This window comes from Capricornis sumatraensis, chromosome 15 (genome assembly GCF_032405125.1).
Source record: "Capricornis sumatraensis isolate serow.1 chromosome 15, serow.2, whole genome shotgun sequence".
Classification (NCBI taxonomy): domain Eukaryota; kingdom Metazoa; phylum Chordata; class Mammalia; order Artiodactyla; family Bovidae; genus Capricornis; species Capricornis sumatraensis.
Window position 1 is genome coordinate 49,761,608 of NC_091083.1, and position 20,217 is coordinate 49,781,824.

At 43.4% G+C, this 20,217-nt stretch overlaps 1 protein-coding gene across 2 annotated transcripts in view; it reads left to right on the forward strand.

Annotated features, from left to right (window-relative positions):
* Positions 1-20,217, forward strand: part of DIP2C (disco interacting protein 2 homolog C) — a 309,984-nt gene that overhangs the window by 193,759 nt on the left and 96,008 nt on the right. For both annotated transcript variants that reach the window (XM_068987609.1, XM_068987610.1), the window contains 3 exons: positions 12,996-13,130; positions 17,819-17,938; positions 19,319-19,516. In XM_068987609.1, coding sequence (XP_068843710.1) covers positions 12,996-13,130; positions 17,819-17,938; positions 19,319-19,516 — 453 coding nt within the window. The remainder of the gene's footprint in view (positions 1-12,995; positions 13,131-17,818; positions 17,939-19,318; positions 19,517-20,217) is intronic.

Below are 20,217 nucleotides of genomic sequence, written 5' to 3' on the forward strand. Positions count from 1 at the left end.
AGTGGTTGAGCACTGAGCACAGGGCAGGTGCATCTAGCCTCATATCCAAAAAATCCCCATTTAGAAAATAGGCTAGTGAAATGAATGAATTCGATATTCTGCCACCTTCTCAGATTCACACAGTATTTTTTTTTCTAGATTACTGTCTCCATGACAGAATCAGAGGAGTTCTACACTGACTTCTAGGACTTGGCCCCAGTGGCGCTTGCTCAGCATGTAGCTGAGGTTAAAAGCCGCAGCCTTTCCAGAATCAGCAGTGAGGCCGATTGTCTCCCAGCGGGACACAGGGAGGGCTGGCTTCCTCAGCAGTCACTGTTGGCCTGCTCTAGTTTGTTAGTGGAAAGAAGAGGAATGATCTGTCCTTCCTTTTCCACCTTTCCATTGTGAATAAAAAGGGGAAAATAGGAAAATTCTTCAGTTTTTAAAGTAATGCTTACCTGCAAAGTGGCATTATTAAAATTGACTTTAAAACATTTTTGATAGCATATGTTGGTTACTGTGTACTGAGAAACTCTATTTGAAATCAGAGAAACTTGTGACCATTAGATGTTTTTGAACACTAAAAGTTTTTCCCGAGTGTTTAGGAACCTGAGACAGTCCCTCGATACTGTCAGTGTGCTTTATCCAGCAGCCACATGCGCAGGTGGGGCATGAAGCTCCTTCTACCTCTGCCCCTCACTCTGACCTTGGGAATGTGTGTTTCCTGATTCAGTTCACTTTTAAGGAAATATCAGCAATCTTACCAAGAGAAATACATAATTTTGGACATATTACTCCCTGCATTTGTTTCTCACTGTATGAACTTACACACGGAATATTGGAGGTAATTATAGCACAGATAATTAAACCTACCCAGACTATAAAAGGTTGCATTACTCATGTGTGTTAAGTCTCAGTGTAACTAAAAGAGAGCTTCTGTGTATGTGACATTTCACTAATTTCTAATTTGGCACAAAGATAAGTTCCTAGAATATCTAGGAATTTTCTATAAATGCAAAACAAATTTTGTTGAAAAAAAGCAGTGGCAAAATAATAAGAAAAGGAGAATTAAGATTTTTTTATCCCTGTGACAAAAGCCAAAGAAGTCAAAATTCAGAATTGACAGTATTTGACCTTTTGTTGAGGCCATCAAAAGCCTGCAAAATAAGAAATGTGTACGTGTGTGTTTTAAGGAATGTAGGGTCAAATAAAGCACTGTTTGGCACCTTGGGTGCAAAGAGGAATGCCCCCTCGAGGTGAGGCACTTGGACAGGGTCTGTGGAAATGTCTCTGGCAGTGGGCAGAGGGAAAATGAGTGGTTAGAGACCACCAAGTGACAGACGAGCGAGTGGTACTTCTGCACTGTTGTTTAGAAGGAAATCCTGCATCCTTGATGTCCATCCTGATGCACAGTGGCACCACTCACCCCCTGTCAGACTGGCTTAGTGGATGACGTGGTCCTCATCCAGGGAGTCTTTCTTCTTGTGGCTCTGCTAGATGGTATTCAGATTTGAGCACTGACAGTGAGGGCTCGAGGCATCCCTGTCACAAGATGCTAATGCCTGAGGTGTGCACGTTTGTGACTCAGGAAGATGGATGCACCATGCAATGGCCTCTGCAACCTAGACAGAACAGGGCCTCCACATTGTCAAGAGAGAAAAACAGAAAGTGTTTACAGAACCTTTGTGCATGCCATGTTCCTGAGACAATTGGCAGAGGATTAGCACCTCTAAAATACTTGATCAAAAGTCAAGGAACATAATTTAGAGTAACCAGAAGAATTAAAGCAACACTTGAAACTTCAAGAAGCATATTTATAAAAAGGCACTGGAGTAAAATATTATAGGAATTAGCTACATGGAAATAGAGAAGGTAAAGAGAAACTATTAATACATTTCTAGATTAAGAAATAAGAACAAAGCAGAATAGATAACGTTGTACATTCAGCATCAAAATTTGTGTAGTCAGGAAATTAAAGAGACTTCTTCATGAGCTACAGATGTATAGGTAAGGTGTGTGTCATCTTTTGTGACTGATGCATTTGAGATGTTGTCTCATAGAGGTTTCATCTGCACGTGTTGGGGGTATATTGTCATTAGCCATATATTCATAGAAGTAATTGCATTTCCAGAGTATCATAGAGTTTATCAGCATGAATGCTGCTGTATGTATCAGCAAGGAAATTCTCATCAGGTTTCCTGCATCAATCCTGCTAAGCAGGTAGACGTGCCTCCATGTGCTTGATGTATAATTAGCCTGGAGCCTGGCATTTGTTCAGGATCTAGATTCTGGTTTTCTAGGGAATTTGCTCAGAGGGCTGAATGTAATAAATAACCATAATTTATTTATGTATAATCATCCATAGTATCAGTTCTCTCATAATCTCTTTACTGATACTTTTCAGACAATTACAATCTTGAAATACTAACTACACACCAAGGATGGTGGTATTAGCAAAGCCTGCATCACTGGGGCTGGGGTTTCTCTGAAACATTCTTGCCTCCCTTCCTGGCCAGGGTGTCCCCAGAAGCTGGAGTTTCCTGATTCAGAGGCAGTGTCCGCCTGTTTTTCCAGGAAAGGTCCAGAGAGTGGGTGTCAGGCTTTGTGGGCCACACAGTCCCTGCTGCTGTTCCTCAGTGCCCTGGCTCAAGAGCAACAGGCCGTGCGTGAACAGCAGGCATGGCTGTGCACCAGCAAGACTTCATTTATAAACACAGCTGACAGGCTGCCCCGTGAGCCATAGTTTGCCAGCTCTTGTTTTAGAGAATTTTAAGCCATGCTATTGAAAAAATAAGCAGGAAAAGAAAAATTTGCATTAGGTAACACAAGGCCTGTGAGACTCTTCCATCAATTACTGCATGTTTCTGTGGCTTTGTGGGTGATTCTGTACTAAAAGAAGCCTGGCTTGAGAGGTATATCTCTTTGGCCAACATGACTGTGGGAATTTTTAGTTAGGGCCTATCCTAGGTTTGGCTTCTAATCCTACATTTTCTTCATCAGTTCATTATAAAGCTGAGATCTACAGATACTCAAATTAAGGGAATGTCACCATGGATCTTCGTCTATCTTCTTGTCGAACATCTCTATAACCACTGATCCCTTTCCAGTTCAGATATTTCCCCGTCTTTCTCCGTTCTTTCTTTCTTTTTTTTTTTTTTTTGATGTGATTCCTTTTCTGGGAAAGAAAGCTCCTTCTTTCCAAGGCTCATCTTGTCCTCATTCTGGATCCCGGCTCCTCCTACATCTGCTGACTCAACTCTCTCCTCTGTTGTGGCTTCACTTTTCTCCTCTGGGAACCGGAGCTCTGGTTGCAATGACTACTTTTTCTCTCCTTGCCCGCTGGGACCACACCCTGTTCTCCTTCCCCTCTGCCCTTGCTTCTCCTCTGGTGGCTCCTCTCCCGATCCTGCCTCTTTGTGTTCTTGCCCATGTCATCCACTCCCACAGTCTTTAAGGCTACCTGCTCTTTCACGACTTTCAAATCTGTACTTGTCTCCCATCCACATTTCAGAGTGCCTCTTGACCCTGCCCCTCAGCCCTGCCTGTGTCCTGAGATCAAGCTGTCTAATGAGGTCCTGCTGTCCTCAGACCAGCAGACCCCTTGTTCTGGGCATTCGACTGCCACGTGCCATGCAGGCCTCCTTCTGCTCCATCACTACTCTCAGTACCCTGGCTCCAGGCACCACACCTTTTGTCTCATTATTGTAGCCCTTCTCACCTCTGTCTGTTCTGTTCATGCTGTCCTTGTTGCCCTGTTGATGTTGTCAGGGCACAGATCTGCTCCTGCTGCTTTTGTCAAAAAAGGCTTTGGGACTTTTGCAGCTTGAAACTGATTTTATTTATTTGAATTTTATACTTAGAATCAAAGTCATGGCTTTGACCCATAATTATCCTAACCCTTCATCCAGGACATGCTTCATGCCACAGGAGTACCTGGGGCCTGCTGCTCACACCTTGGTGCATAAAGCAGAGTGACATCTGTTCAGTTCAGCTCAGTTGTGTCCAACTCTTTGTGACCCCGTGGACTGCAGCACGCCAGGCTTCCTTGTCCATCACCAACTCCCGGAGCTTCCTCAGACTTGTGCCCATTGAGTCGGTGATGCCATCCAACCACCTCATCCTCTGCCATCTCCTTCTCCTAGTGCCTTCAATCTTTCCCAGCATCAGGGTCTTTTCCAATGAGTCAGTTCTTTGCATCAGGTGGCCAAAGTATTGGAATTTCAGCTTCAGCATCAGCCCATCCAGTGAATATTCAGGACTTATTTCCTTTAGGATTGACTGGTTGGATCTCCTTGCAGTCCATGGGACTCTCAAGAGTCTTCTCCAACACCACAGTTCAGAAGTGTCAATTCTTCAGTGCTCAGCTTTCTTTATAGCCCAAGTCTCACATCCATACGTGACCAGTGGAAAAACCATAACTTTGACTAGACGACCTTTGTTGGCAAAGTAATGTCTCTGCTTTTTAATATGCTGTCTTTCCCCAAAGTTCAAATACGTATGACTCAGGAAGTAGTAACAGACATTTACGCATTATGCACTTGAGTTTCACAGATTTCTTTCCTGGAACTCATGAGAGGAAAGGATCCCCACACAAGGGGAGAGATGGCAGAAGCTGAGCCTGTGGGCTGAAGCAAAAGGATGGCAGTGTCACCATCATTGCAGGATGTGTGGGGGCAATGTCACTTGTGCCCTTAGCCTCAGTGAGGAGCAAGTATCAGCACTGCGGCTCCACTGCTGAGAACACCGAGGCCTAGGGAAGGGAGGCCAGACCCCCACCTGCCGGGTGTGGGAGCACCTGCTCGTGATGCCCGGGGCTTGCTTCCCCATGGCTTTTTTGTTCCAGCTTGGACCTGCTGGTTAAAAACACACAGAAATACAGTTAAACTTAGCATAAATGATAAAATTCCAGCGTCCCCATCACAGCTCGCTGCGTCTGTGGTCCTGCAGGTCTATGGTGGTTGGAGCCCTTTGGCAGGAAGTTAAGTTTGTGGATGTAAGTCGAGAAGCTATTGTCAGGAGTTAAAGGTTTCTCTTCTGACTGCTATATTTAAAATGGATAACCAACAAAGACCTACCGTACAACACATGGAACTCTGCTCAATGTTATGTGGCAGCCTGGATGGGAGGGGAGTTTGGGGGAGACTGGGTACATGTATACATATGGCTGAGCCTTCCCTGTTCACTTGAAAGTATCACAGCATTGTTTGTTAATCAGCTATATCCCAATACAAAATAAAAAGTTAAAGATTTCTGTTCTGATATTAGACTATCCTGAGATTTGTCTAAGAGTAGCTGTCAAACCTTTATGGGATATATGTGGCATAAATGTGGGAAGAAGGTCGTTCCAGGTCTGAGAACCTGTGTAATCCTGCTAAAGTCAATCTCTCAAAGCTTTGGCTAAGAGAAATATTTGAATATTGAACCCTTTCTAACCATCTCCAGGTTTAGTCTGCAAATCTGAAAACCAACTGTGAATTGCCATTAGCAGTGTTTCACACATGCTCTCACTGGTAACCAGGGCATACTGTTCTTTCCCTGAGTGATTGTTAAAGAGTAAGGAGATAAATCTTCACTTACATTGTCATGTGTCAGTATGATACATGGGTGACAGAGCAGTAGAACCCTCCTGTTGGGGCTTCTGTCAAACTGGGGAGGTGGATGTTTTGGGGGAAACCAAGGAGGAAGGCCTGCTCTTCTGGTGACCTGCATATGGAAGACAGATTGGTACAGTGGGCAGCCAAGCAGCATCTCTAGCAACAAGCTGGATGCTCTGCCTGCTTCCCTCAGCATCATTGCAGGTACCTTTCACTGGGTATTACCTCCACGTTTCCACTGAGGAACCCAGTTTTCTGCTTCCATGTGGACGGCACACCCATGTCGTCTTAGGAAGCCAGGGCAGCTGGGTGGACGGGTGGTCTGAGGGCCTACATCACTTCCTGCTCAGTGACAGAAGAGGTCGTATTGACCAGGGGAGACTTGGGAGGGCCCTGTTGACAGATGGAAGGCTGGGTTCCTTAACACGGCTCTCTTTAGCTGTCATCAGTTAGTGGACAATGAGTACTTAGCTTTCTACACATGAAGAACAGATTTCCCCTTTTTCTTCTTATTTTAGAAGTTATTTGGGGACTAAAAATAACAGGCTGAAAGTATCTTCTCTGACCACTGACCCCTGAGGTCCCTAGTCAGAATTAAGGAAAGATGCTTTTTAGCAATGTGAGAAACAGAAGCACGTTATCTCCAGTCATTAAGTAAGTGCTCTGGTGTACTCATTCTTGTGTTCATTCATTCTTTGAACTATCACTCCAGTGTTTGCTGAGTGTAAACGATGTGAGCTGGGTGTTGGGCAGCTTCAGCATCTGAGTAGGACACAAGAGCCGGACTGAGCTGGACACCTACAAGAGTGGAGATAGGGAAGGGGGTAGTTCAAGGACGCATGGAATCCCATGGTGGAGCTGAGCAGGAAGGTCAGCTAGTACCCTGAAACAGTCATGGCTAAAACAGCTGTCCACAGGGTTGGATGAGTAACAGACTAACATCCCGAATGGGAGGGGAATGCAGTGAGTGAGATGGACCTCTGGTACCAGTGGCACCGAGACAGCATATACTGTCCTGGAAGAAGGCCAAACACGCTCCCCTCCCATCTTCCCTAGTGCCTTGATTCCAGGGTCTTCAGGAACCCATGGCAGCTGCTGGGAACAGAAGCCATACCAGGTTGGATGAAATAGGTCCCACCTGTCAGGGAACAGGTGCAAAGCTGTCACAGTAGCTCTGGGGCAGTCACAAAGGAGGTGACACCTGATAGGTGGCTGGAAAGATGGCTGCCATTTTTCTGTTGATTTTAAGAGTTTTGGGAAATTGAACTGAGGAATGGTGGGTCATCTGGCTCAGAAGATGCAAACCTGCTCTGATGAGAATCCTTGGTCTTCAGCTACTGGTGCATTTGGACCTGATAGGTCTCAAGCCTGGGGCTGATGTGCACTTTAGACCTTTGAACCTGCACCTTCAGCCACACTATGTTTTATCTTACCCATAAGTGTTTCTTGAGCATCTTTTATATAAAAAGGTCTTTTAAACACTACCAAAAAATAGGTATTGAACTCAGAGTTAAATACCTGGAGGCCTGATCTTTCTACAAATGAATCAGGGCACTGTGTGTCACTGCAGTGGCAGAATGTTCTTGGCTTCATGACAGCAGCCAGCTGCTGGGTTTATGATCCTGCAGTGACAGCATATGTGGGGAGTTTGCAGGGGAGGGGGAGGGGCTGGCATATAAATAAGTTTGGAAAGCACATTGAAGTCACGCAGCTGTCACTGCTCCTATGTCTTAATCACCAGATGTATTGGAATGGTTCCTTTTCCCACCTTCAAAGTGGCCGCTCAGCACAAAGACGTGTTGACTGTCACAGTGGTGTGGCTACCATGTAACAGGAATAGGTAAATCTGAGTAAGATGGAAATGCAGGGAGCTTAACGTTTTAGCTGCTTTTGTCTTATGTGGCTAATCTGAAATGTTACTCATCATATGTTGGCATCTATTGTAGTTTGATTTGAAATATGAGGCCCCTGTGAGTTAACTACTCAGCCATGGAAAACTAGATTATATTGAAACATGAAATAAGGTCTGTTTGGCAAAAGCACGTGCCGGGGAGATGAAGAGAATGAATAAGCACATGCGGGGGAGATGAAGAGAATGAATGAATGCAGTGTCTGAAATATTAAGGGGGTCATTTAAATGGTCCTCAGGAGTCTGACAAAGCATCCCATCCCCACCCTCCTCTCTCTAACAGGTGAGCTTTTTCTGGGCTGTGATCTAAGAAATTTCCCTTAAGTGTGTGTGGTGGTGGCTCAAGCAGCCATAACAGAGCACTTTAAACATAGCTTAAACAACTCTCATTCCTTGGTTTGCAATCCTGGAGGCTGGAAGTCTGAGATCACAGTGTCAGCAGTTTCTTCTGAGGCCTCTCTGCTGGGCATTTAGACAGCTGTCTTCTCTGTGGGTATCTGTGACCTCATCTTTTCTTACAAGGACACCAGTTAGATTGAATTAGGGCCCTTCCTGGTGGCTTCATTTATGCCTTAATTATCTTTTTAAAGATCACTTTCTCAGACTTCCCTTGTGGTCCAGTGATTACGAATCCACCTGAGAATGCAGGGGACATGGGTTCAATCCCTGGTCTGGGAAGATTCCACATGCCACAGAGCAGCTAAGCCCTTGCACCACAACTGCTAAAGCCCGCGCGCCCTTCCCCACGCTCCACGACAAGAGAAGCCACTGCAGCAAGAAGCCCACACACCGCAGCTGGAGAGTAGCCCTTGCTCGCCACAACCGGAGAAAGCCTGTAGGCAGCAGTGAAGACCCAGTACAACCGTGAATAAATTTATTGACCACTGTCTCCAAACACAGTCACCTTCTGAGGACCTGGGGATTAGACTCCAACATGTGAATTTAGAGAGGACATAGTTCAGTACATAACTGCCTGGGCACTTCTGGAACAGGGAGATGAGAAGTGGGGAGCTGGGCTCTCTGCTGATGGCCTGTGCTTAGGGGCTGATGCCAGCTGTTATCAGTGATCTCCAGGTTCAGACTCTGGAAGAGTAGTTGTTGGTGCCATGAGCTGCCTATGGTTCCTCTCCTGGCACGTCTGTCTACATGTCTGGTAACACCAGTGCTTGTGTCCCTTTATCTGTGTGATTCCCACTGTCACTCAGAGGTAGGCACTGTCATTAATACCTCTTTTACAGGATGCGGGATGGAGGCATAGGAAAGTCAATAACCAGTCCCAGGTGATGAGCTCTGAGACGTGGACCTCCCATGAGGTTTTCCATGCACTGATTAGTGTGCCCGGGCTCAAGGGTCTCCAGAGTCCCAAGTACCTGCATTGGTTGGACTGTTGCTACATTTGAAGCTTACCTAGGAGTTCAGGTTAATATTTCTCAGCCTCAAGTCTCACTTGGTGTAATATCTCTTAATGTACACATGTTCACTGCCATAGAAGTCAGTCTCTTCACTTCAGGTGGATTCGGGACTTGCCAATTTACCTACTTGTTAAAATTACCTGCAACCTCAGAACAATACCCATGACTGAGGTGGTTTCCAGACACTTGCACAACAGCTAAAATTTGAGTCCCTGGCATACAGGTTCCCAGCAAAGTCAACTGGGCATGCCCTGGCTTCTTGTTTAGCGCAGTCTTTAAACAGTTTTCTTTCTGTGATCTCTTTGGTGTTCTGTTTTTCCTTGTTCTTGTGCTTTTCATTGGTGAGTTCACAGTTTAACCTGGCCTTCATTTGTAGTGCCAAGGTAGGCAGTGGCCACAGGAGAAAGGCTTTCCAGTACCTGCTCCCCTTTAACAGCACAAAATATTACACTTCTTTCATGTGGAATTATAGAAGCTTCACAAACCAGTTAAATCTTCTAGTTTCTGTATCGTAAGGCTTAACAAATCAAAATTAATAGTATAATACCCATTACTAGAACTTACTATGTATAAAATGACTTCACAAGTCTCATTTGACATACTCAGTGTGCCTGGGTCTTTGCTGTGTGTGGGCTTTCTCCAGTTGCTGAGAGCAAGAGCTACTCTCTAATTGTGGTCTGTGGGCTTCTCATTGTGGTGGCTTCTCTTGTTGAGCTCAGGCTCTAGGCTCATGGGTTTCAGTAGTTCCAGCATGCAGGCTGAGTCATTGTGGCAAACAGGCTTAGTTCCTGAACTAAGGGTTGAACCCATGTTCCCTGCATTGGCAGATCGGTTCTTATCCGCTGTACCACCAGGGAAGTCATATGTCTTATTTAATAAATGCAAAATTGGGCTTTCTCCGTTTAACCATTTAAGTTCTTAAGTTTTATCATCAAGTAATGTGTGGAGGGCTCACTGCATGTCTCATGTGCAGAACGCAGTATCCCATACACAATAGATGTAAACAATTGTTTTTTGAATGACTGGACTGTTCAATACTGTTCATGCTAAAACAGATATTAAAATAGCCACTATTTCTATCACGCATTGTTCTCAGAATTTCACATGTGTTGTTCAGTCACTCAGTCATGTCCAACTCTTTGAGACCCCATGGATTGCAACACGCAGGTTTCCCTATCCTTCATCTCCCGGCGCTTGCTCAAACTCAGGTGTGTTGAGTTGGTGATACCATCCAACCGTCTTGTCCTCTGTTGTCCTGTCTCCTACTGACTTCAGTCTTTCTCAGCATCAGGATCTTTTCAAATGAGTGAGTTCTTCGCATCAGGTGGCCAATGAATTGGAGCTTCAGCATCAGTTCTTCCAATGAATATTCAGGGTTGATTTCCTTTAGGATTGACTGGCTTGATCTTGCAGTCCAAGGGCCTCTCAAGTCTTCTCCAACATCATAGCTCAAAAGCATCAATTCTAATATTGTAAAGTAATTAACCTCCAATTAAAATAAATTAAAAAAGAATAAAAGCATCAATTCTTTGACACCCAAATGTCTTTATGGTCCAACTCTCACATCCATATATGACTACTGGAAAAACCATAGGTTTGACTATATGGATCTTTGTCGGCAAAGAAATGTCTTTGTTTTTTAATATGCTGTCTAGGTTTGTCATAGCTTTTCTTCAAAGGGGGCTTCCCTGATAGCTCAGTTGGTAAAGAATCCACTTGCAGTGTAGGAGACTCTGGTTCAATTCCTGGGTTGGGAAGATCCGCTGGAGAAGGGAAAGGCTACCTACTCCAGTATTCTTGGGCTTGTGGCTCAGATGGTAAAGAATCTGCCTGCAATGTGGGAGACCTGGATTTGATCCCTGGGTTGGGAAGATCCCCTGGAGGAGGGAAAGGCTACCCACTCCAGTATTCTTGGGCTTCCCCTGTGGCTCAGATGGTAAAGAATCTGCCTGTAATGTGGGAGACCTGGGTTTGATCCCTGGGTTGGAAAGACCCCCTGGAGGAGGGAAAGGCTACCCACTCCAGTATTCTGGCCTGGAGAATTCCATGGACTGTATAGTTTGTGGGGTCTCAAAGAGTCAGACTCTGAGCGACTTTCACTTTTTTCACTTTTCTTCCAAGGAGCAGGTGTCTTTTACTTTCATGGATGCAGTCAGCATCTGCAGTGATTTTGGAGCCCAAGAAAATAAAGATGGTCACTGTTCCCAGTTATTCCCCATCTATTTGCCAAAAAGTGATGGAACCAGATGCCATGATCTTAGTTTTTTGAATGTTGAGTTTTAAGCCAACTTTTTCACTGTCCTCTTTCACTTTCATCAAGAGACTCTTTAGTTTTTCTTCCTTTTCAGCCATAAGGGTGGCGTCATCTGCATATCTGAGGTTATTGATATTTCTCTTGGCAATCTTGATTCCAACTTTTGATTCATCCAGTCCAGCATTTCACATGATATACTCTGCATATAAGTTAAATAAGCACGGTGACAATATACAGCCTTGACATACTCCTTTCCCGATTTGGAACCAGTCTGTTGTTCCATATCTAGTTCTAACTGTTGCTTCTTGACCTGCACAGAGATTTCTCAGAAGGCAGGTAAGGTGGTATGGTAATCTTATCTCTTGAAGAATTTTCCACAGTTTGTTGGGATCCACACAGCCAAAAGCTTTATCGTAGTTAGTGAAGTAGAAGTAGATGGTTTTCTAGGATTCTCTTCCTTTTCCGATGATCCACTGGATGTTGGCAATTTGATGTCTGGTTCCTCTGCCTTTTTAAGATCCAGCTTGGACATCTGGAAGTTCTCGGTTCATGTACTGTTGAAGCATAATGGGAAAATTTTCAGCATTTCTTTGCTAGCATCTGCAATGAGTGCAGTTGTGTAGTAGTTTGAACATTCTTTAGCATTGCCCTTCTTTGGGGCTGGAATGAAAACACCTTTTCCAGTCCTGTGGCCACTGCTGAGTTTTCCAAATTTGCTGGCATATTGAATGCCAGCAGTTTCACAGCAGCATCTTTTAAGATTTGAAATAGCATAACTAGAATTCCATCACCTTCACTAGCTTTGTTCATAGTGATGCTTCCTAAGGCCCACTCAAGTTCACACTCCAGGATGTCTGACTCTTAGGTAAGTAATCACACCATTGTGGTTATTTGGGTCATTAAGATCTCTTTGTATGGTTCTTCTGTGTATTCTTGCCACCTGTTCTTAGTATCTTCTGCTTCTGTTAGATCCGTACCATTTCTGTCTTTCTGTTGTTTTTTTTTCCATTTCTGTACTTTATTGTGTCCATCTTTGCATGAAATGTTCCCTTGGTATCTGATTTCCTTGAAGAGATCTCTAGTCTTTCCCATTCTGTTGTTCTCTTCTATTTCTTCGCATTGATCATTGAGTAAGGCTTTCTTATCTCCTTGCTAATGTTTGGAACTCTGCCTTCAGATGAATATATCTCTCCTTTTCTCCTTTGCCTTTCGCTTCTCTTCTTTTCTCCACTGTTTTTAAGGCCTCCTCAGACAACCATTTTTCCTTTTTGCATTTCTTTTTCTTGGGTATAGTTTTGATAACCCCTTCTGTATAGTATTACAAACTTTACATATGTTAACTTATTTACATACGTGTATCCAACAAGCAACTAGTTACCATTTTTCCCATTTGATGAATGAAGAGACCAAAGTGTAGAGATCAGCATGCTTTCCAAGGTCTCAAGAATTTGCAGAATTGGGAGTCAAACCTCAGGCTCTCTATATCTAAAGCTTAACTCTTAACTGCCTCTATTATGACAGACAGGTAAATTACTCTGTTATGAGCAAGCACATAACTTACACTATCTTCTTCCATTGGCCACTTGATGACTTATTCTAATTAAAATGTTACAGTGAGTCATTGATGTGGGTCCTTCAGTGATATTGTGACTGAAGTTTTACCTAACTTTGTTCATGTTGAGCAGTGTAAATTATGGTAAAGACCATCTTTATGCCTGTTTTTTTCTAGTTTTTGATTCAGAATCTTGTCCTCTTCTTAGGATGTGGCATTTTTGAAAACTGCTTATGTAGCTTTCATAATAAATGTATCATGATTACCAGAAAACTTACAGTTTGCTTCTTTACAGAAAATCACTCTGCACCTCCTGATGTAACCACTTACACCTCAGAACATGCAATACAAGTAGAAAGGCCGCAGGGCTCCACGACGTCACGGACAGCCCCGAAGTATGGCAATGCCGAGCTCATGGAGACTGGCGATGGTATGTCTTCCAGCAAGTTTTCCTCCTTTGTAAATTCCAAGTGCCCTTCTGTGCCCTGACTGGATGTGTTTCTTCTAGGGACACAGTCGGCTCATGAGCTTCCCTAGAAAGTGGCACAGTTACAGGAAGTGCAGACTGTCTCCAAGGTCAAGAGTTACTCCTTGCTGTAGGAGTTTAGTCATGAGAAGAAAAAGATTTGATAAAATCCTGCTGTTTTTGGTGGTGAATGATGTTGATTCCACAGTTACAAAATTAGTGCAGGTGTTAAGACTATGAACAGGTACTTGGAGATCAATATGGATTAACACATCTGAAATAATTGACAAAGATGGGCAGTGTGGTGCTTTAGACTTTGGAAGAAAGAGGGTCCTTTTCTCCCTCCATGTTGAATAAAGTGTTGGTGATTTGTGTACAGCCATTGGGGTTCTCTTAATCCTTGAATCTTTCATCTTTGCATGCTCTAACATCTTCCTGTTACCCATTCTGAAGTGACAGGCTGGAACATGAACTTCATGCTTTATTCTGCATTCCTTGACCTCCAGGGTCATGACAGTTAGCATGGAACCTGATGATGATGTAAAGTGTTCTTTACTTGGAAGATGTTTGTAGCAGCTTCTGTGTGCCCTCTATACCAATGTGCTTGTGTCTGTGACCCAGTGACTCAGGGGTAATGAGGAGGCCTGAACCCAGCCTCCAACAGGCTGATGCCTCCTCACTGTGGTCAGAGCCCAAGGTTGCTGGATTGCGAGTTCTCTGTTAGTACAAATGGAGTCAGTCCAGTGTCCAGTATGACTGGTTTCTCTGGACTGCTTCTCAGTGTCAATGTCTGTGTAGTCCTCCACTAAATCCATTGTTTCTTGAATCCATCATTACTGTTGTCCTTGTCTTCACCTCTTTAGTATCTTTGTTGCCTTTGAAATTTATCATCTTCATCTCCTCCTCCAGGTAAATTCATCTGTTGTCTAGTCCAGTGGAGTGATAGCATCTGGTATCAGAACCACATGGGGCAGTTGTTGGAAAACAGATTCTGGGCCACATCCCAGACCTAACACATGAGAAACTCTGAGCTGGGTCCTGAAATAATGTGTGTGTCCTGTTTAAGCTGGAGTACCAGTGGCCTTGAGAAATAATCTCTGATTCATCCAAACCAGATTCACTTGAGTTCAGTTGCTCAGTCGTGTCCTACTCTTTGTGACCCCATGGACTGCAGCATGCCAGGCTTCCCTGTCCATCACCAACTCACGGAGCTTGCTCAAACTCATGTCCTTTGAGTCGGTAATGCCATCCAACCATTTCATCCTCTGTTGTCCCCTTCTCCTCCCGCCATCAATCTTTCCCAGCATCAGGGTCTTTTCCGATGAGTCAGTCCTTCACATCAGGTGGACAAAGTATTGGACTTTCAGCTTCAGCATCAGTCCTTCCAGGGCTGATTCAGGGCTGATTTCCTTTAGCATTGACTGGTTGGATCTCCTTGCATTCCAAGGGACTCTTCAAGAGTCTTCTCTAGCACCACAGTTCAAAAGCATCAATTCTCCAGTGCTCAGCTTTTTTTATAGTCCAACTCTCACATCCATATATGACTACTGGAAAAACCATAGCTTTGACTAGACGGACCTTTGTTGGCGAAAGTAATGCCTCTGCTTTTTAACATGCTGTCTAGGTGGGTCATAGCTTTTCTTCCAAGAAGCAAGCGTCTTTTCATTTCATGGCTACAGTCCCCATCTGCAGTGATTTTGGAGCCCAAGAAAAGTCTCTCACTGTTTCCAGTGCTTCCCCATCTCTTTCCCATGAAGTGATGGGACTGGATGCCATGATCTTAGTTTTCTGAATGTTGATTTTCAAGCCAACTTTTTCACTGTCCTTTTTCCCTTTTATCAAGAGGCTGTTTAGTTCCTCTTCACTTTCTGCCTTAAGGGTGGTGTCATCTGCATATCTGAGGTTATTGATGTTTCTCCAGGCAATCTTGATTCCAGCTTCATCCAGTCCAGCATTTGTCATGATGTACTCTGCATATAAGTTAAATAAGCAGGGTGACAATATACAGCCTTTACGTGCTCCTTTCCTTGGATTTGGAACCAGTCTGTTGTTCCATATCTGGTTCTAACTGTTGCTTCCTGACCTGCATACAGATTTCTCAGGAGGCAGGTCAGGTGGTCTGTTATTCCCATCTTTTTCAGAATTTTCCAGTTTGTTGTGATCCACACAAAGGTTTTGGGATAGTCATTGAAGCAGAAGTAGTTGTTTTTCTGGACCTCTTGCTTTTTTGATGATCCAGCGGATGTTGGCAATTTGATCCTGGTTCCTTAGGCTTTTATAAATCCAGCTTGAACATCTGGAAGTTCACAGTTCATGTACTATTGAAAACTGGCTTGGAGAATTTTGAGCATTACTTTGCTAGCGTGTGAGATGACTGCAACTGTGCAGTGGTTTGGACATTCTTTGGCATTGCCTTTCTTTGGGATTGGAATGAAAACTGACCTGTTCCAGTCCTGTGGCCACTGCTGAGTTTTCCAAATTTGCTGGCATATTGAGTGAGGCACTTTCACAGCATCATCTTTTAGGATTTGAGAAAGCTCAACTGGAATTCCATCACCTCCACTAGCTTAGTTCATAGTGATGCTTCCTAAAGCCCAGTTGACTTTGCATTCCCGGATGTCTGGCTCTAGTTAAGTGATCACACCATCGTGATTATCTGGGTTGTGAAGATCTTTTTTGTACAGTTCTTCTGTGTATTCTTGCCACCTCTTCTTAATATCTTCTGCTTCTGTTAGGTCCATACCATTTCTGTCCTTCATTGTGCCCATCTTTGCATGAAATGTTCTCTTGGTATCTCTAATTTTGAAGAGATCTTTAGTCTTTCCCATTCTGTTGTTTTCTTCTATTTCTTTACATTGATCATTAAGGAAGGCTTTCTTATCTCTCCTTGCTATTCTTTGGAACTCTGTATTCAGATGGGTATATCTTTCCTTTTCACATTTGTCTTTAGGTTCTCTTCATTTCTCAGCTATTTCTAAGACAACCATTTTGCCTTTTTGCCTTTCATTTCCTTGGGGATGGTGATGCGTCCTGTACAACATCATGAACCTCCATCCATAGTTCTTCAAGCACTCTGTCAGATCTAATCCTTTGAATCTATTTGTTACTTTCTCTGTGTAATCCTAAGGGATTTGATTTATGTCATACCTGAATGGCCTAGTGGTTTTCCGTACTTTCTTCAATTTAAGTCTTATTAGCTAGGATCAGCTAACCAGATTAGCTGGGACTATTTAATAGGGGAACATTATGTTTAGATACTGAGAATTTTGGGTTGTATATTTTTATATATTTTCAAGATTGTAAAATATTTAATGTCTCAATTCTGAAAATGCTCATAGAATATTTGAGACTATTAAAATGGTTATTTGATTGAAAATTTTCCTTGAAAGCTGTCATATCATTCCAAAAGCTGAGTTCTGTTTTTGTGACACTGTGTGGTGGACAGCTTCCCAGGTAAGGTTAGCGGTTAAGGAACCCACCTATCAGTGTAGGAGACATAGAAGATACAGGTTTGATCCCTGGGTCGGGAAGATCCCCTGAGGAAGGTGTGGCAGCCCAGTCCAGTATTCTTGCCTGGAGAATCCAATGGACAAAAGAGTGTGATGGGCTACAATCAGTGGATTCATAAAGTGGCAGACTTGACTGAAAGACTGAACACACATGCATGTGCCATGGATAAAGGCCTCTGGCTCAGTCAGAACAAGAAAGACCTCCTGTGGTTGTGGTTCTTTTGTCCAGGAGCTTAGAAGGTTCTAGGCCTGTAAATTTACAGGTTCAGGTTTCTAAGCACCTTTGAATAGGAATGAAATCTGCCTGCAGAGGAGGGTACGTTTGATCCAGTTATGGCTTCAGTGTCTTGGTGCTCCTTTTGTTCATTCATTTAAATTTTTTAAAATTCCACGTCTTTTTCACTGATCATTTTCAAAACTATGTAGCATTTATTATCCTAAGAAACGTATTATAAGGTGGGGTTTATTTTCCTCAGTACCCATGGATAAATATTAATATATGTGAGTTCTGTGTTAATATCATAAATTGAATTTAGAGACTTCAGTTGCTTTGCTTCTGGGATGTGTTCCCTAAATGTTCACTCAGGAGAGTGGGTCTGAAAGGCATATAGAAGAGACCCGGCTGTCACCTGAAAGAGGATAGTGGCACTTGTAGCACCTCAGGTCCCTGTACTTCATCGGGAGGTGTCAGGGTGACAACTGGAGGCCGAGCACAGGTGGTCTCAGGGGAGACTGGGACTTGGGGAAGATCTCGCTGCTTCATCAGCTTTCTGATGAGACAGAGGAGAACCTGAGACGGATATGAATGAGGAGATGACAGACCCTTTTTTTAGGAATAGAGGTGGGACCAAGCCCAGTCGGTGGTCTGGAGCTGTTCCCAAGGTCACCAGAGCTAGACAGCTCACAGGGTAAAGAGAATCATTTCTGCTCCATCTTTATTCTCTGTCGAGGCTTCCCAGCAAGGCCACATGCTGGGACCACTCTCCTCGGAATGTTCTTGTTGACAGAAGTCATCTAGGGACACAGAGGGCACCAGGCTGAGATGGGACAGACTGTGGTTCCACAGCCGTTTTTACTGTGGCTGCTTATTCATGGTGGTTTGTGCTTAGAGTCAGTCCACCTGCCTCATGATTCTGTTTTCAGGTGTGCCTGTAAGTAGCCGTGTATCTGCAAAGATCCAGCAGCTCGTCAATACCCTCAAACGACCCAAACGACCACCCTTACGGGAATTCTTCGTCGATGACTTTGAGGAACTACTAGAAGGTAAAAGAGCCCCTTCCTCCCCCCTCATCCAGTGTTTCTGTGACCCCATAAACTGAAGGTATTTCTTGACCAAGGTGGTTTGATCTTTAAAAACAATAATCTTGTGTTCACAGGAAACAAGAATCCTGCCTAGAAACTGTAGGTACTGTTCCGCAAGGTCCCTTTAAACAAACATATGCTCAGTCCCAAAACAGCTGGTTTAATTACCACTGGTACTGACTCTGAGAAGCATGTGATTTTGTCCCATGAGCCAGTCCTCTTTCTAAGGACTCCATGAAGCTACAGAAATGCAAGGAAATCAGACAACCTGAGCTCAGCAAACAGTGCATTCTCTCTGCGTAGGCTTTAGAGGAATGCAAAGTGAGCTGTGGGAATCTTGCCTTGCCTCTCTGGACAGCTTCAGGAGCTGGATGTCTTCACTCTGAACATTCCTGAGCCTTTTAATACAAGAAAATCTAAAATTGAAACAAAGTGCTGCTTGTTGTATCAAAACCAGTCTCCTTATTTTCTTGGTCTTTGTGCCACAAGTAAGACATGGTTGATTTTCTAGCCAGCAAGTGGAAATCATCTGTCGTACACTGTGCAAGAAACCTTCCTAGAAGTACAAAGAATCACCACTCAGATTCTCACCCATCTAAAGATTCCGGCAGATCGTTCTAATTATAGGGCATTTATCTTTGTTTTACTTAAGGAAATATGAGCTGTGCTAGTTACTCATGGTAGTTGTAGCAAATTCAAATTTATATCTCCATATTTCAAGGGCACAATATACTTCAGCCAGATTTGAACTCTTTGGAGTCTACAGTTACTGGTGTATGTTGAGAATTGATGTTTTAAACATGGCTATTGTAATGTTTAGGACTTCCCTGGTGGTTCAGCCAGTAAAGTGCCTGTCTACAATGCGGGGGACCTGGGTTCAGTCCCTGGTTTGGAAAGATCCCCTGGAGAAGGAAATGGCAATCCACTCCAGTACTATTGCCTGGAAAATCCCATGGACAGAGGAGCCTGGTAGGCTACAGTCCATGGGGTTGCAAAGAGTTGGACACAACTGAGCAACTTTACTTTCACCATTGTAATGTTAGACTCTAGGTGTGCTAAAATGCATAGTTTTACTTGCCCGTTTATAAATGCATTCCGATCTCCCTAAGTTCCACATCCTGACATTGCCTTGGATGTTGGAAGAATTACGTGCCTTGGTTATATCTGTGAGGCTCATATGTCAGTTGTAGCTCTAATTCTAGAAAAGCATCTGTGCATGTTTCCTGTAATAAATTTCTAACTCAAGTATAAGTCTTCTAGCTTCTTTAAAATGAATAAGAATGATTGTGCTAATAATGGTTGTACTTTTCTTGAAAACCTTCTGTGTTCAAATGTATTTAGTTCAACAACCAGATCCAAACCAGCCAAAGCCAGAGGGAGCCCAGATGTTGGCGATGCGTGGGGAGCAGCTGGGTGTGGTTACCAATTGGCCCCCATCTTTAGAAGCAGCGTTACAGCGATGGGGGACCATCTCACCAAAGGCCCCATGCTTGACCACGATGGACACAAATGGAAAACCTCTCTACATCCTCACTTACGGTAATCCTTTGAGGCTTATCCATCTTTTGTCTGCTTGTGCCTGCACACAACTGCGACTTTCAGGGTGGCAGTTTATATTTGTGTTGCCTTATGTTTCCAATATGGAAATAAATGGAACCCAAAAGGAAATATTGGATTGGCCAAAAAGTTCATTTGCGTTTTCCTGTAAGATACTATTGAAAATCCAAATGAACTTTGGGCCTAGCCAGTATAGAAAAATTATTTGATTTGAATGTGAAAAATTATTTGTTAATGTTTTTTAGTAAAAACCAGAAAGTGATACAAAAATTAGTGACTGTAACTCTAATAAAAAGATGTTGGATTTAACCTCTTGGAATGTATATTAAATTAATGCTTTGAAGAAAGATTGGTAGTTAAAGAAATGAAACAAGAAAGAATGTATATAGAACCCTTTGACATGCATCACTCAGAAGAAACAAAATTTGTTTCCACAGTGCTTTTCTAGCAAGCAAGGGAAGCAAACTTTAACTCTTTATTCAGTATGATTAATGCAGTCCATAAACTTTTGGAAATAGTTAACTATATGAGAGAGATTCCTTTCTCTTTGCTTCACAGATAATGGGCCTTGGAGAAAGCAAATTGTCAGGTCATTTTCACACACTCTGCCGCAGCGTTGCAAAGAAATCAGCTTCATAACTAAAAGACAAAATGGCTTATATCTGCATGTGTGAGGTTACATT